Source organism: Betta splendens, chromosome 12, assembly GCF_900634795.4.
Source record: "Betta splendens chromosome 12, fBetSpl5.4, whole genome shotgun sequence".
Lineage (NCBI taxonomy): Eukaryota > Metazoa > Chordata > Actinopteri > Anabantiformes > Osphronemidae > Betta > Betta splendens.
Genome location: NC_040892.2, coordinates 13,165,188 through 13,179,764, shown reverse-complemented (window position 1 = coordinate 13,179,764; position 14,577 = coordinate 13,165,188). Strand labels below are relative to the sequence as shown.

The 14,577-nt window shown below is 43.6% G+C and overlaps 1 protein-coding gene across 2 annotated transcripts; it reads left to right on the top strand.

The window, feature by feature from the left end:
* The first annotated feature begins 416 nt into the window (after window positions 1-416).
* LOC114867273 (cilia- and flagella-associated protein 44) lies at window positions 417-12,345 on the top strand. Of its 2 annotated transcripts, none has more exons than XM_055513563.1 (35): window positions 417-501; window positions 640-748; window positions 1,293-1,425; window positions 1,620-1,782; window positions 2,714-2,816; window positions 2,896-3,112; window positions 3,195-3,309; window positions 3,621-3,785; window positions 3,886-4,041; window positions 4,134-4,175; window positions 4,293-4,398; window positions 4,478-4,572; window positions 4,638-4,847; window positions 4,961-5,071; window positions 5,159-5,311; window positions 5,532-5,729; window positions 5,859-6,001; window positions 6,081-6,351; window positions 6,546-6,601; window positions 6,706-6,868; window positions 7,002-7,258; window positions 7,336-7,532; window positions 7,605-7,749; window positions 7,830-8,007; window positions 8,090-8,331; window positions 8,509-8,752; window positions 8,836-9,039; window positions 9,251-9,446; window positions 9,523-9,657; window positions 9,731-9,861; window positions 9,947-10,063; window positions 10,564-10,765; window positions 10,843-11,003; window positions 11,117-11,251; window positions 11,845-12,345. In XM_055513563.1, the coding sequence occupies exons 2-35, from the start codon at window positions 697-699 to the stop codon at window positions 12,100-12,102; spliced, it is 5,454 nt and encodes a 1,817-aa protein (XP_055369538.1). In that variant the 5' UTR covers window positions 417-501; window positions 640-696; the 3' UTR covers window positions 12,103-12,345. The 2 variants fall into 2 exon arrangements, with proteins under 2 accessions (XP_055369538.1, XP_055369540.1); XM_055513565.1 differs by having other exon boundaries at window positions 7,002-7,132; window positions 11,845-12,341.
* Window positions 12,346-14,577: the final 2,232 nt, after the last annotated feature.

The window sequence follows — 14,577 nt, the reverse complement described above, 5'->3', positions numbered from 1 at the left end:
TATGAGCTAGACAGGCCAAATGTTTAATATGTATCAGAGTCTGTTTGTTCTAGTCCCTGAGGGATTCGAATCAATTAAAAGAGCCTCTCAGCCCAATAGCGAAGTTGCCATGTTTGTTTAAATAAAACAAAAAAGAGGGAGTTTGCACGTCGTTATTCCGGTTAATTATAACCAACGTGAAAGCTAAAATAAATAAAAATTTAATCTAAAACAAAATGTTCTTATCTTATTTAAAGCCCAGCGAATGTTGTCTGTTATTTTATTGATGTGCATATTGCAATTAGCAGAAGTTTAAAAAATAAATATAAATACACAAATACAGTAACACGCCAACACAATGTTATGAATGTTACTAACCTTTATTATTCCAATATAAGGCGTCCTAAAACAGAGCTGAAAGGAGTGTGAACTACATTACCCAGCAGGCGTTGCAGCAGAGACTTTTAGTGGGTTGCTTAGCAACGCCTTCAAACTGAAACGGACAAGAAGTAATACTGAAACGTAAGCCTACATTTTTTTTATTAATTTAGCCAATGCTGACTTGAGGAAATAACAAATGTCATGAACCACTGTTTTTGAAAACTGTTGTGGTGCATTTACTCTATTTTCTAAAGGCTTAATTTCATGTTGTTTAAGTAGGAAATGGCTTTTTTAGCTGATTAAAAAGTCAGAGCAGCAGTTGATTTAACCGCAGACATGGAGCAAGAAAACACAGCTTCACAGTCAGCATCACCAGAAAACACTGAAGGTAGATTTTGAGTGTCTGAAAAATGAGATATTTGTGTTTTACTTCTTGTCACGAATTAAGTCGAACACGTTGTTGTTAAAGTGAGTGAGTGAGTGAGTGAGTGAGTGAGTGAGTGAGTGAGTGAGTGAGTGAGTGAGTGAGTGAGTGAGTGAGTGAGTACTTCTGCATCAACTGGCAGCTTAATGTTGAAACAAACTCAGCATTTTGTGTGTCATCCTCACGCTTGTTTGTTTTCCCGGAGGCATATTTAATCTTAAGCAAGTCTAATGTGGGCATACAAGTAGTATGTTACTTATTTAGTATTATTTACAGTTAAGTGTTTTTAAACAGTACCGTTCCCAAACACGAACATGCCTTAAGTCTGTTCCTCTGTGGTAACCATACTACACTGTCTTGCCCATGAAAGATGGGCAACAACTAAATTTAAGGCTTGTAGTTAACTGTTTAAGGTGTAATCCATGGAAGCAGATGAACAATTAATCTTATAAACACAATGTAATACATGAATGAATGTCAGTTACTTGATTTTGACATAATCACTCAGTGATGCAGGCGGCGGCAGAGGAGGAATCAACATCAGTGCTCTCTGCAGACATGTACTACAAGTATGAGGATCTTTACTCCAGACCAGTCATCACAGCTGATTCTGAAATCCCAGAGAACCTCCTGCAACTCTCGTATCCTTCTTTCAAAAGTTGTTCCCTGAATCATTATTAGGTACACATGTTGTACACATGTACACAGCTGATCTTATGCAATAATTGGGGGATGTGGGCCGACAACTTTTATTAATCTGACAGTTGTTATCATTTGTGTAATGTTGTGTTGCTCACTGTATCGAATCTTGATCCTTAATGCATCGACCATCCAGTCACTCCTTCGGTTATGACAGTGGGCGGCGGATGAACCTGAAGCTTCTGGATGACAGAACTCTGATATTTATAGCTGGTAACCTTCTTGTTCTGCTGGATGTTTCCACTAGAGAGCAGAAATACCTTCGCTCGTGCAGCGGAGGAGGAATTGGCTCCATCACGGTAAGTCAACGTGACATATACTCAACATTCAAAGACTTTGAGCTGTTAAGACTTTATTATAGAAAGATGTGACTAACAATTATTTTAATAATCGAATGATCTAACGATTTTTAAAAAATAATCTGACTGTGGGAGAAAAGCCACGAAGAGATGCGGGAGAACATGGAAACTCCACAGAGACTCTGAGGCAACAGTGACAACTGAAACCCATGCCGTCACATTTTAATGCTGCTGTTACATTTAGCGTTTGCACCTTTAAATTGCGCAGTCCTGTGGTGGCACCGTTCATCACAAGATGATGCGCAGCCATTTGATTAAGTAACAAAGTAACTTTTAACACAGCAGCACTTAATGAAGAGTCTTCACGTGATGGATAAACAGCATTTGTTACCGCTGCTACATCCGGGACACCAGTGTTTCATTCTTACGTTCAGTCAAATGAGCAGCCCGATTAATCGATAACGACAAACATCGACTATTATCGATTCGTCAATTCGGTGTTGCAGCCCAAAAAGATACATAAACATAGAATTCACAAATTTTCTAAAAACTTTTATTTATTAAAATAATTCACATCTTAAAAAGGTGAGAAGGCAGGACTGTTGGTGTATGCTGAGGCTAACCAATAGCGTTAGCACGCCAAAGCTAATCTACATCGTTAGCATCAGCATACACGTGCTGAGAAGACACTACCGACCCACTAACTGATCATAATCCCAGATTATTTTGTGCTCTGTCGCAAATCAAAATGCAGAAAAGAAAACAGCAAATAAAAACATAATTGTTTTATAGCACAAGACCTCTGTCCATCTAGAGAAACCACGAGAGGGAGAGGAGATCAATGTAATCGTCTGATGACCCCTGTCATTATAACCCTTTATATTTATGCTGTGGAAAAACATTACATCTGTGTATCTGTGTGTGTGTGTAGACACATCCAAGCAAAGACTACTTTGTTGCAGCCGAGAAGGGAACCCAGCCCAACATCATAGTGTATAAATACCCCTCATTACAGCCTTACCGCATCCTCAGAGGTAAACGTGAGAGGTTCTTACATTTTCCAACGTGTTGTTTCATTATTTGATGAGCATGTTTGAATCTGTATGGCTCTAGGTGGCACGGAACGCGCGTACAGCTTTGTGGACTTTAATGCTGACGGCAGCCTGCTGGCCAGTGTAGGCAGCACCCCCGACTACTTGCTGACACTTTGGAACTGGAGACAGGAGGAGGTGATGCTGAGCTGCAAGGCTGTTTCTCAGGAGGTCTACCGAGTGAGCTTCTCCCCCTATAACCCAGAACTGCTGACGTCCTCAGGATCTGGACACATCAAGTAAACCACTGCCTCACCTAACGGCTTAAATAGTTTAGACTATATATGCATATACTGTAAATTCTCTCTTCTTGTCTATCAGGTTCTGGAAAATGACCAGCACCTTCACAGGTCTTAAACTGCAAGGGTTAATGGGACACTTTGGGAAAACAGCAGCCACTGACATTGAGGCCTATGTGGATCTTCCTGATGGAAAGGTCTGTACTCTGCTAGTCTCTGATTGTGGACAGCACTACTGTGCACTGAGAAATTGACTGAGAAATAATGAACTCCCTGTTGTATCGAATATCTGACAATGAAGCGCAAATTTTGTCATCTATTAATTTTGCCTAAAAGTGAAGCTCGGGCCTATTTATACTACAGATATTTCTTGAGATAATGAGAGACATTTACATGTTAGTGTTGTGTTGTGTATCTGATCAAGAATAAGGCAAAGAAAAAATAAAATAGGGTTAGGGATATTTTTATTTGAAAAAAATGCAAGTCTTCCTTTGTGTCTTCTCGTCAGGTTGTATCCGGGTCAGAATGGGGAAACCTGCTGCTGTGGGATGGGAATTACATCAAGGTGGAGATTTGTCGTAAGGAGGGACGGAGCTGCCACGCGGGGACGATCCAGCCGTTCGCTCTAGAACATGAACAGCTGATGACGTTTGGCTCTGACGGTGTCGTCCGGGTAACTTACCTGCAATACAACTGCCTCATATCCTGCAGTATGTCATTTACTTTAGGTCTGTTGTGTATCACAGTATTACATACCATGAATCACTTTGCAGGGATGGGACTTTAGGAGCATTGACACAGCTGACAGTAAAAGCAATAGCAGGAGATTTGAGCTCGAGCCCATGAATGAGATGGTGGTCGGACACAGCGTGTGTCTTACCTCTATGGTGAAGAGCTCCCTGCCTGACTCCTTCATCTGGTTTGCTCAGGTCAGCAGACAAAAGTCAAACCTGATTAATAAAATACTGATACTGGTTTTGTTTGAACTCCACTGTTTCTGCGGTTTCATCTTGTACTGCAGGACTCCAGTGGCGCCATCTGGAAACTTGATCTTTCATTCAGCCTCACGGCAGGTTTTTGTTTGGCTTCCCTGCCCAGCAGATTGTACATATCGTGTGTTGTAATATTTAACAGTGCAGTAAGCAGTTTTTCCCAGTGTAACCAGTGGATGTCTGCGTACCTGCAGGCTTCTGGTCCAGAGTGCCTGTTCTCGTTCCATGCCGGAGCAATCCGAGGTCTAGATGTATCAAAGAATTCACACTTGATGGCCACCACCACTCTAGACCGTTAGTCACTCACATTTCCTTATACAGACTTTTAAATTGGAACCCACACTCATTACAACTAACACTGTTATTCTCTCAGGTTCAGTCAAAGTATTTGACTATATCTCCAAGAAAGAACTGACCACCAGTCGTTTCAGTCAGGGCGGAACCGCTCTCAGCTGGGCTCCACCATTGGTAAGCATGATAGGGAGCATGATGTGTACTGACGCATAACAAAAACATGTGGCGTTTGTCTCCAGGTGGATGAGAGTGGAGGTTTACTGGCGACTGGTTTTGAGGACGGAGTGGTTCGCTTACTGGAGCTCTACAATCCTCAGAAGCTTCACGTCAGCACAGGACACAGGCCCAAAGGGAATGCAACGCTGCGCCTCAAACAGGCCCTTAAACCCCACAATGCACCTGTAACCGCTTTGGCATTTGAGCCAAACGGAGGCATCTTAGCAACCGGGGTAAGAGGCCATCATGGTCTGAGTCATGGATTCTTCATTTGGTGCCACATATCCTTTAAATACCTGTTTTAATCCATGTTTTTTATCTCACATTTCTGACCTTTCCCCCTCAGAGTTCAGACTGCACTGTTTTCTTCTTCACTGTCGGAGGAAAGTATGAGCCCATTGGCTTTATTCATGTTCCTGGGCCAGTGCAGGGTCTTGAGTGGTCACCTGAGTGGCATGTAAGGAAAAAACGTAGTAATGTGCTTTACTTACTCTGTACTACGCAGGATGAGTCAACATAGTCATTTTATTAATTTTTTTCCCAGAGTGAAAACAGGCTGCTCATTTTGTGTCAAAGTGGACACGTGGTTGAGGTGCAGAGTCCTGATCTTAAGGCTGAAAAACCCAACAAAACCTTCCAGCTGCCGGAGCTGCCCAGAAGATTTTTCAGGTTCAGAAGCATCAAATCTCGAATCAAGGTTTGGACTTGAATCTACTGGGGTTTTATTTTACAGGTCCTGTGTTTTATAGCTTATTACATCTCACTTACTGTACATATTCATGCACTACCCCATAGTATTTGATCATGCGGTATTTAAGTGTTCCTCTTTCCTTTATTGCCATATTACAACTTAAAATGATGGATGATTTTAATTTCACATTGTTCATGTTATAATTTGTGCACTTGTGTGTTTCAAGAGAGATGAAGAAATAGCAAGGCGTCAAACCATAAAGGAGGAGAAAGAGAAAGAGTGTGAAGATGAGGCAGAAGAATCAAAACAGCCAGACGCACACAAAGAAGAGGAGAAGGATCTGCCGCCCATCTACATCCCAGATCCTCCAAGTCCTCTGTATTGTGGCTTCTACTCACTTCCTGGCCAGTTCTGGCTGTCCTTGGTGCATATTCAAACTCAAACACATTCTGTATTTATTTCACACAGTTAGGTTTTGGCCTTAGGTCAAAAAGCAAGGCAAAAGGCTTTAAAGCTGATGCGAGGTGCGGTTCTCCTGTCCTGTCGTCCCCAGGGAGGCTATGACTCAGGTTTCCTGTATCACTGTAAGTTCTCTGAGGAGCAGGGTGAGAACACAAACAAACAGGAGGATGAACCCTTTGACTTCTTGTCTGTTCATAACACCGACAATGATCCGATTCGCACTGTGGCCTTCAGGTACCCGGAGTACAAAGTAACAAATGAGTATTATTTATTGACCAGCTTCCTTCATGTTGTTGTTTGTGTGTTTTTGTAGCTCCAACAGACAGCTGCTGCTCTGTGGGATGCACTCAGGCTCGATTAGGGTTTACCTCCTGCAGCAGGAGGACCACAGCCTCACATCCATGCAGCACTGCTGGAGTCATAGTGTCCATGACAACCAATACGGACACCTGCAGCACATTTGCTGTAGCCATGATGACCACTTTGTACTAACAGGGGGTGATGATGGGAACATCTTCTCATTCAGCCTGCTTCCTACAGAAGATCTACAGAAGCTCCAGCAGACCAAGGTTCCTTCTCCGAGGGTCAGTCCACATCCTGTGTCTTCTGTGATTTAAACTGAGTTGAGGTGTCAAAGCTGTCCCTCTTAGGAATGAAAGTTCTTAATAGTTTATTATCATAACATTAACTTTAGACATTAGACTTTTATTTCAATTTATTAGTAAACTTTTATGTCCTGGATCATTTTACATATCTTAAAATCCTGTTTTTCTGACAGGCTGGTATTGAGAATGAGGTTTCTACTCAGGACATTGTTGATCCAGCAGCTTACAGGTCAGTGTAAATATCACTTTTACAAAGTGACACAGTGTTGTCCTGTATGATAATTGCTGTAATTATCCCACCTATCCCATCATGCCCACCTTGGCTCTGTTCAGCATAGAGCTGGCTAAGCAGAAGCTGGAGAAGGACCAGCTGTGTCGGGAGGCTGAGCTGAAAATTGCAGAGAGGCATGGGAAGCTGGCTGAGCTCAGTAAAATTTATAATAACGTGCTGATCGAAAACCGGAGTCTGCCAGAGCATGTTTGCCTGAAAGCTGAGGTACAGTAACACACACACCTGGGTCAGCTTCATTCAGCTACCGCCTATAACTGCTCAGTAGTATTTATTGCATTATACAAGTACAATGTGTGAAGATTAGGTTTGCGCTAATACACTTGTTCTGTGTTTTTAGGAGCTGCAACTGCATCCGTGTTTCAGGGCTTATTCAGAGCAGCTTAAGTCTCAGAGGGTGATGGAAGTTAGACAGCAGTTTGAATGGGAGCAAGAGCGCTGTGACATAGCTCTGAGACAACTACGGGACTGGTACTGCACACAAGTAACATTTACTTACTGTAAATGTTCATTCTTAAAGGAGGGCAACAAAATAAAACCTCATTCACTTAACATCATGGACATTTATGGTCTGGAAGAGGAGTCCAGGAGTTCAGGGTTGTCAAGAATTAGATTTAAAATGAATAAAATTAGGAAGTGAAGACATCTAGAGTGAAATCCCTCTCGTGTTTCAGGTTCAGGGACTCGCTGCAGAATGTGGTCACTGTGGTTGCCATACGCAGTAATAACAGAGTCTCCACCTACCGAGTGGCTGCTGTCACTCAGGCTTCAGCCCAGAGGTCACCGACCCAACCGGAGGCAAACGAAGTTGCTGCAGTCGAACGCAGAAAATCCATCATTGGGCTAGCAAAGAACAGCACCACGATAGAAGGTAGAAAAATAGGATTTCATTGTGTTGATGTTACATAAAGGCATTCTTGATCTATCGAGTGTGTTTCTGCAGAGGACGAATTGTTGCACCCAGATGCGCCCCGTCCCACAGGGATTAAGTTGGGAGATCGGCAGATCGAGAGGCTCAGAAAGGCTGCAGAGAAAGCTGAGCAAGCTCGAGCCAAAATCGAGAAGAGGAAACAGGAATGGGCACAACTGTGAGCGTCAAGCTCAGCACCAAGCTGCATGCAGTGTCAACTACTAGTCTTATACTTGTGACATATGGTTTGTGCCTCAGTTATGCAGAGAAGCCAGATGAGAACTACGAGGATCCACAAGCTTTGCAGGCCATCCAGGAAGCCAGAGAGAACATCGGAGACTTAAAACTGAAGTCAGCCAAGGACTTCACAGTGCCCATACACCTGAGAACCAACGCTGAGAGGAAGAGAGCAGAACTGAGAGGGCTGGAGGAAAATGTAATGCAACGCTAGCATTATCCTTCCTTCCTGTGTTTTTTGGTATTATAAATCCATTTATCAAATCCCTATGGTTCGTCAGATGCATGAATTGCAGACTGAAATGAATAGACGGGTTGTGGCGCTGCGTGACTCCAAGGCTGGTTTAGTGTCGTGGCTGAAGGCTCAGGCCCAGCAGCTTCAGAAGATCCAGGAGCGTTTGCCAGCTCATCTCTGTCGCGAACCTCCAGCTGTGCCCTTCATGCTGCCTGAGGAAACGCCAGAGAAGAAGACGCGTTGCAGCCGCAGCGTCTTGGAGTGTTACCGCGTTCTGAGGGGAGAGAGGTAGATCAGTCAACATCAGGATTTATGATTGATGCATCCTCAATGTACCACATATTCTGTTCAGTCTGGGTGGAAGCAAAGCGGTACAGGAAATGCTCTGCACAGGAAATGCTATACACACAGTCTATTCATTGCCTGTGGATTGTAATATTGTGAAACGGTTTACTTTTCAAAAAGGGTTAAGACCACGCAGCATGAGGAGGTGGAAGGAGCCACAAGTTTGTTGGAGCAGCTCGAGAAAGAAATGGGAGCCCAGGAGTGGAAAGAGGAGGAAGGACACGAAGAAGAAAAAGGTTCTCTGAGTATGGCGTCTGTAACCAGAGAGGAAGAAGAGGGAGTGAAGCTGACTGAACTGGAGGAGGAACTCCAGAGGGAGAATGAGATCATACTACTACATGAGCAGGACTCGCTCTTAGAGCAGGTCCCCTAAAACATTTGATTACATCCATTGTCACAAAACCCCTGGAACCTCCAGAACTCATGTGATGTGTGCTGATCCTTTAGATGGAGCGGTCAGTGTGGGAGTTCGACGCAGAGCTTATGCTGCTCCGACACAGGAAGGTGCATCTGGACTGGCAGCTGAAGCAGGCCGACCTCTGCAAGATAGTCCTCTACCAGGAGCTGCTGCTCCTCAAGGAGTTCGAGAGGAGGGAGGACAGCCTGCAGGAGAAGCTGAATGAGTGCATCAGAGAGGAGAACAGCATCACGGTAGACTGACACCATCTGTTTATATCATTATGTTAACACATGCTTGCATAATACAATATACTACTAGACATATTAACAATTCAATAATTAATTACAGTTTTCAAAAAAAATCTTGGACGTGACCTGTGTATTGCACTATGTTTTTCTAATCACTTATCACGTAATAAATATGTGAATTTCCTCCCTCATTTGTTTCTACATATATCTTTAGTCGAGGCTGGAGGACTGTAATGAACAGCTGGAGCTGAGGCACAGGGAAATAGTTGAACTCCATGAGAGAGAGAAGGTGCTGCTTGCCTCTTTCCAAGCCTTGCTGGGCAAAACCACCAAGTTTGAAGATTTTCTCACCAAAGTCTTCAAGAAGAAGGTCAAACGTGTCAAGAAGAAGAAGCAGGAAGCAAATGAAGGTGACGATATGAGACGTGGTGTGAGCACGTGACTGTGTGATGCTTCATGTAGTAACATGCACTTTACTGTTTGCAGAAGAAGAAGCGGGCAGTGATGAAGACTCGAATGAAGATGATGACTGGGATGATGATGATGATGATCATGATGATGATTATGACAGCGGAACAGAGGAGGGAGGAGTTCCTTTGAATGACAGCGTTTGCCCACCAGGTCAATAGTGAAACCCTACATTGGAACAATGGTTTTAGTTTAGTACAATGTGAAAACACTGGCTTTACTTCAGGCTGTGAGCCCGAGTTGTTTAAGAAGACGCTGGAGCTGCGCGAGTCTCGCCTGGACCTGGAGGAACAGCTGCTGGAGGAGAAGAAGAACGCAGAGCTTGTGAAAAAAGAGTGTGACAACCTCCTAAAGAAGGTCCAAACCGATCTCATCTGCTCACATGCTTCTGTCGCCATGCACGCTTCTCCCACTGACATCTTCATTCTGTGGGACTTTGCAGGAGAAATCAGTCAAGAGCAGTCGACAGGCGGTGGAGGAGGGCCTGGAGCTAGTCAACAAAGAGAAACAGCAGAAGATGAATGAACTCCATATCGTGGTTCCTCTTAGACTGTCCCAGGTAAATATTTATATCCTCAGTACTGGAACCAAAGCCAAACTAAACTCAAACAGCTTCAGACTTTTTTATTATAATTTGTATTATTGAATTATCTTTTCTGCAAATAATACCAGGTCAGAAGATTCATATTATTGTTTTCAAATTCCTGATTTGACATATTTAAGTTGCCTGATTAATATCAATAACTGCATTTTCTATTCCTTTAGTTACTTCCATGCATAAACTTTTTAATAATTTGTTTTGGAATAAAAAAAGCTGCATATGTAATTTTAGTATTGTAGATAAGAATTAGGCCTCGCTGAACTTCCTGTGGCAGATTAGCGCTAAAAAGAATAATCAGTTTAGGTCTGTTACAATCTATTTCCTGAAAACCACTTTAAGTTATATTATGTAAGAAATCAGTCATTTCAAGTTGAGACTGATTTGGTTTTTCTGCATTAAAGGATGTGATATTTGTGTCTATTTTTCCATTCCTTTCATCTTTTCCAACTCTCTCTCAGATTGAATTTGTCACCAATGGCTCTTTGCCATCGGACCTGAGTCAGGCACTGGTGGTGGACAGGATGGAGCTGAGCCGGCTGCAGGAGCGCATCAAACAGCTGCAGGTGGAAAAGGGCCAGCAGAGAGAGCTGAGCTTCCAGGCTCGCCAGCAGCACACGCGGCTCATCCACGACCGCAAGGAGATGATCGCCAAGATCCAGAGTAAGGCTGAGCGTGCTCCTCTGAGGGTGTGAGTAGACACGGTTAGATGCAGTGACGCTGTATGTGTGTCGGTGCAGTGCTGGAGAAGCAGTGCGACAAAGTGATGTTACAGAAGTTTGGGAGGCAGGTGGATCTGGAGGCACTGCAGACGCTGTCAGGGAACCGGAGGCTGGAGGAGCTTAAGCAGGAGAAACTCCTCCGTGAAGCTGCGTACGCCAAGGAAATAAGGCAGTGTGATGTACGCTGAGCTACGCGTGTGTCCTAAAAGTTCGAAAACGTTTAATCGCACTTATATCCAAACAAGCTCATTGATTCTCCTCCTGGCTTTATGTGTGTGTGGTATGTGTCTAGGCCATGGTAGAAGACGCTCGCAGCGCTCTGATGGAGGTGACCAAGGCTAACACAGAGCGACTTCATAGCATGAACAATCTCCTTGACCAGAAGAGGGAACTGGAGCATAGACTCAATGCCAGACAGAGGAAAATGGTAATTGCCGTTTACTCTGTTTATACAGTATTTAAACTGGAAGCACTGTGTTTAGGACTGGTCCCTTAGAGGGAGGATTATAATGAAAAGCACCAGACTTGAACCTCCTACAATGTTTAGCATCATACAACCCTCTTATCCTGCACAACGGGCTGTTTGAAACATCGAGTTCATTTATACATAAATAACTATAATTTATGTGTAGTGTGAAGACAATGGTACTAAGTCTTTTAGGATAAATACACTAACCTATAGTCTAACATTTAGTTATTGTGTGTTATTACCTTCCTCCTGTATGAGATGCAGGTTGTGTTTGTCTCGTCATTCGTAGTTCAACTTAATTTACCACTGCTCCAACCTTAATCCTACAGATGTGTCAATCATTCCTCTGTCTTCCTCTATCCTTTATTTCCTCCACCATATTCACTCACCTTCAACCATCTGTCTCTTTCACTATTTTTTGTTGTTAAATAGCATATTGTACTTGGTTATTTTAGATACACATGCTAACAAATGCAAATGATGCGCACACCGCAGTCTATGTTCTAATGTCACCATTACAGCAGATTGAGGTTTGCTGTCTGTGTGTCCAGAGGCAACACTTCCAGGATTACGGGAGACACGTGGACCAGGAGGAGATCCGCAGGCTCCATGAGCTGGTGAAATCACAGTCACAGCTGGCCGACGCCTACAGGAGAGAGATCCGCCTGCTGTCATCTAAAGGAGGCCACATGCTGCCCCCTGGCAGGGCCCAGCTGCCCCCATTGGCCCCAGTGCCCCCCTCCAGAGACAGGAAGACCAGCAAGCAGGGATCAGCGCATCCATTCAAACAGCTCAAACCTCAAAACTAATAAATAAATAAATAATTAAAAATAAATAAGTAAGTAAGTAAGTAATGGATCTTTCTCTGGCATCATGCCACATAATTGTGTAACTAATGCAGTGATGCTTCAGGTAAATGCTGGCTTTTGTCTTTATCTCAGTTTTAAACCTTAAAAACCTGTATGAGTTAAGATTATAACATTCAGTCATTTAAATGATGGCTGATAACAACCTCCTGGCAGAAAACAATTGCTGACTAGTAGGTACAGTAGTTCCCTGCTGACCCAATAAAATGGGAGTGATGTTTTCTAAAAAACAAATTTAAAATTCCTGCATAATTGTCGAGTCGAGTACGACCTAGGTCTGAATGGAATTGAACCTTCTGAGGACACACCCACTCTTTATTATATGCATATATACATGTACAAATGAGTCTGGGTTTTTTACTGCCGGGTTTTTGAGCTCTCAGCAGTAAACTAGTAACCTCTGTGTAACAGCTCTTCCTAGTGGAAGGTTGTGGTAATTACAGGAATGGTCCTTCTACTGTCTTGTACACAGTCTGTGGTCAGAGGTCTCATCTCTGCTCTACCAGCAGCATCCACTGCACAGACACCTACAGGAGCAGATCAACAGTCTGGCGCTGACGGACAAACCTCAACACCCGGAGGCTTCTCCCCAGAGGAGCCGTAGGTCAGTCAGGCAGGTGGGCCGGAAGCTGAGAGTCCTGTCTGGACCCAGATGAAAGGCTCCACATCCTCTTCAAGTGTAGAGGAGGCTGAGAGAGAGAGAGAGAGAGAGAGAGAGAGAGAGAGAGAGAGCTGACTATGTAGAGGACCTCAGGGAAAACAGAAGGCAGCAGCTCACAGAACCTGATGATGACCACTTATACAAATGTCAACTCATTCCATCAGGGGCTTTTACATTATCATCTGTCGGTATCATTGAATTTCAAACGTAATCAAAAAAAACCAATCACGTTGCTAGGGCAGGTGGAGGTGCAGCATTTATCATATAATGTCAGGCCTGCGGGAGGTGCGTTCATCCTGTCTTCTTCGTTGCTATGACGTCACTTCTGTGTGTTCCCTGTCTCATGTTCCTAGTAATTATGTGACCTCATCTACAGCTGTCTCCAAAGCTTTTGTACTCAAGTTCCACACACTCTTGTCTTACGCATCATGCTGTCATGTGACCCTGTTACTGTATGTGTTATGCTGTTGTTCAACTGTTGCTACAACTGCAGAGATGTGATCTAAACATCACACACACCAGGCAAACAGATGAGAAGTGCATAATCAAGTAAGGTTTACTGCAAACTTACATGTGGTATGTACAGTAGAGCACGGATATGTGATTGTTATGATAAGTCAGAGCAAACAGGAAACGAACTACACAGTGCTGCTTAAATAAGTAGCAGAAACTAAATCTAAAACCATTCTGCTTTTTCGGGACCTGGATGGTGTCTGTAAATATACAGTATAGCTCGACAGTGGCCTGTCTGAAAATGTGCACTTCAAGCCCTGCAAATGAGACCCACAAATATAGTAGCAAAAGTTACTGACGAGTTAAACAACAGGTACTGAAAAACATTCGGCTTCCAACATCAGCTGATTTCTGGCAGCTGGTGCCAAACTTGTGCCAAAAATAGTCCTAATTGTTAATAACCAGCTAATGAGAAAATGTGAATTCATATTTAGATAATTGTTACCTCCTCTCAGGTGCTGTGATGCCAATTATCATTATGTGTGCTTTTTCTAACAACAGCAATAGTTTGTTGTTATACACATGACAAGTCACCCCATACAGGCAGCAAAGCCCTAATAAATAAATAGGATAATAATTATAATTAACATAATGGTAATACAGCTATAACACAGCGATGCGTCAAATGCTGGAGGTGTAGCGAGCGGACCACTGGCTGTTGCAGCAGTTCTGCGTAGGATCAGGACGCAGAGGAAGGGGATCTGCGGTGTGGCCTGTAGGGGGCAGTAGTGGGCCGGGAGTGCGCTGTGATGCGGATGCACTGGATGTGAGGCCTGGACGCTAAACAGTGGGCCACAGCATCTGACTGCGCAACCAACACTCATTCTCAGCCTGAAGTTCTTTGAGCCCCAGCTTTGTACAGCACCACTACTATACAATCTGATCTTAAAAGAGCTTTGCATCTTTCCTGGGGTGGGTTTTAGAAGCTGGCTACTGTGTGTGTGCAATAATCAGGGACTCCGGACCAATCCTCAGTTCAACATCGCTCCAGCTTTTACCTGTGTTTCTTCTCTGTCCTCTTTTTCACTGTGTCAGCTTGTTTTTCCACATATGTCATAGTATATGGCCCCGTCTGCCAGCTATTTTTATCAGGGCAATCTGATACAGCTCCTTCTATGCATCTCTTCCTGATTCTTGGATGCCCGTTGTTTGCATAATGGCATCTTGTTATTTTCTCCAGCCATTGTCTTTTACTAAGTGCTGCGCTTTCACTTCTTGTCCACCGTCTTCATCCTCGAGTGTTA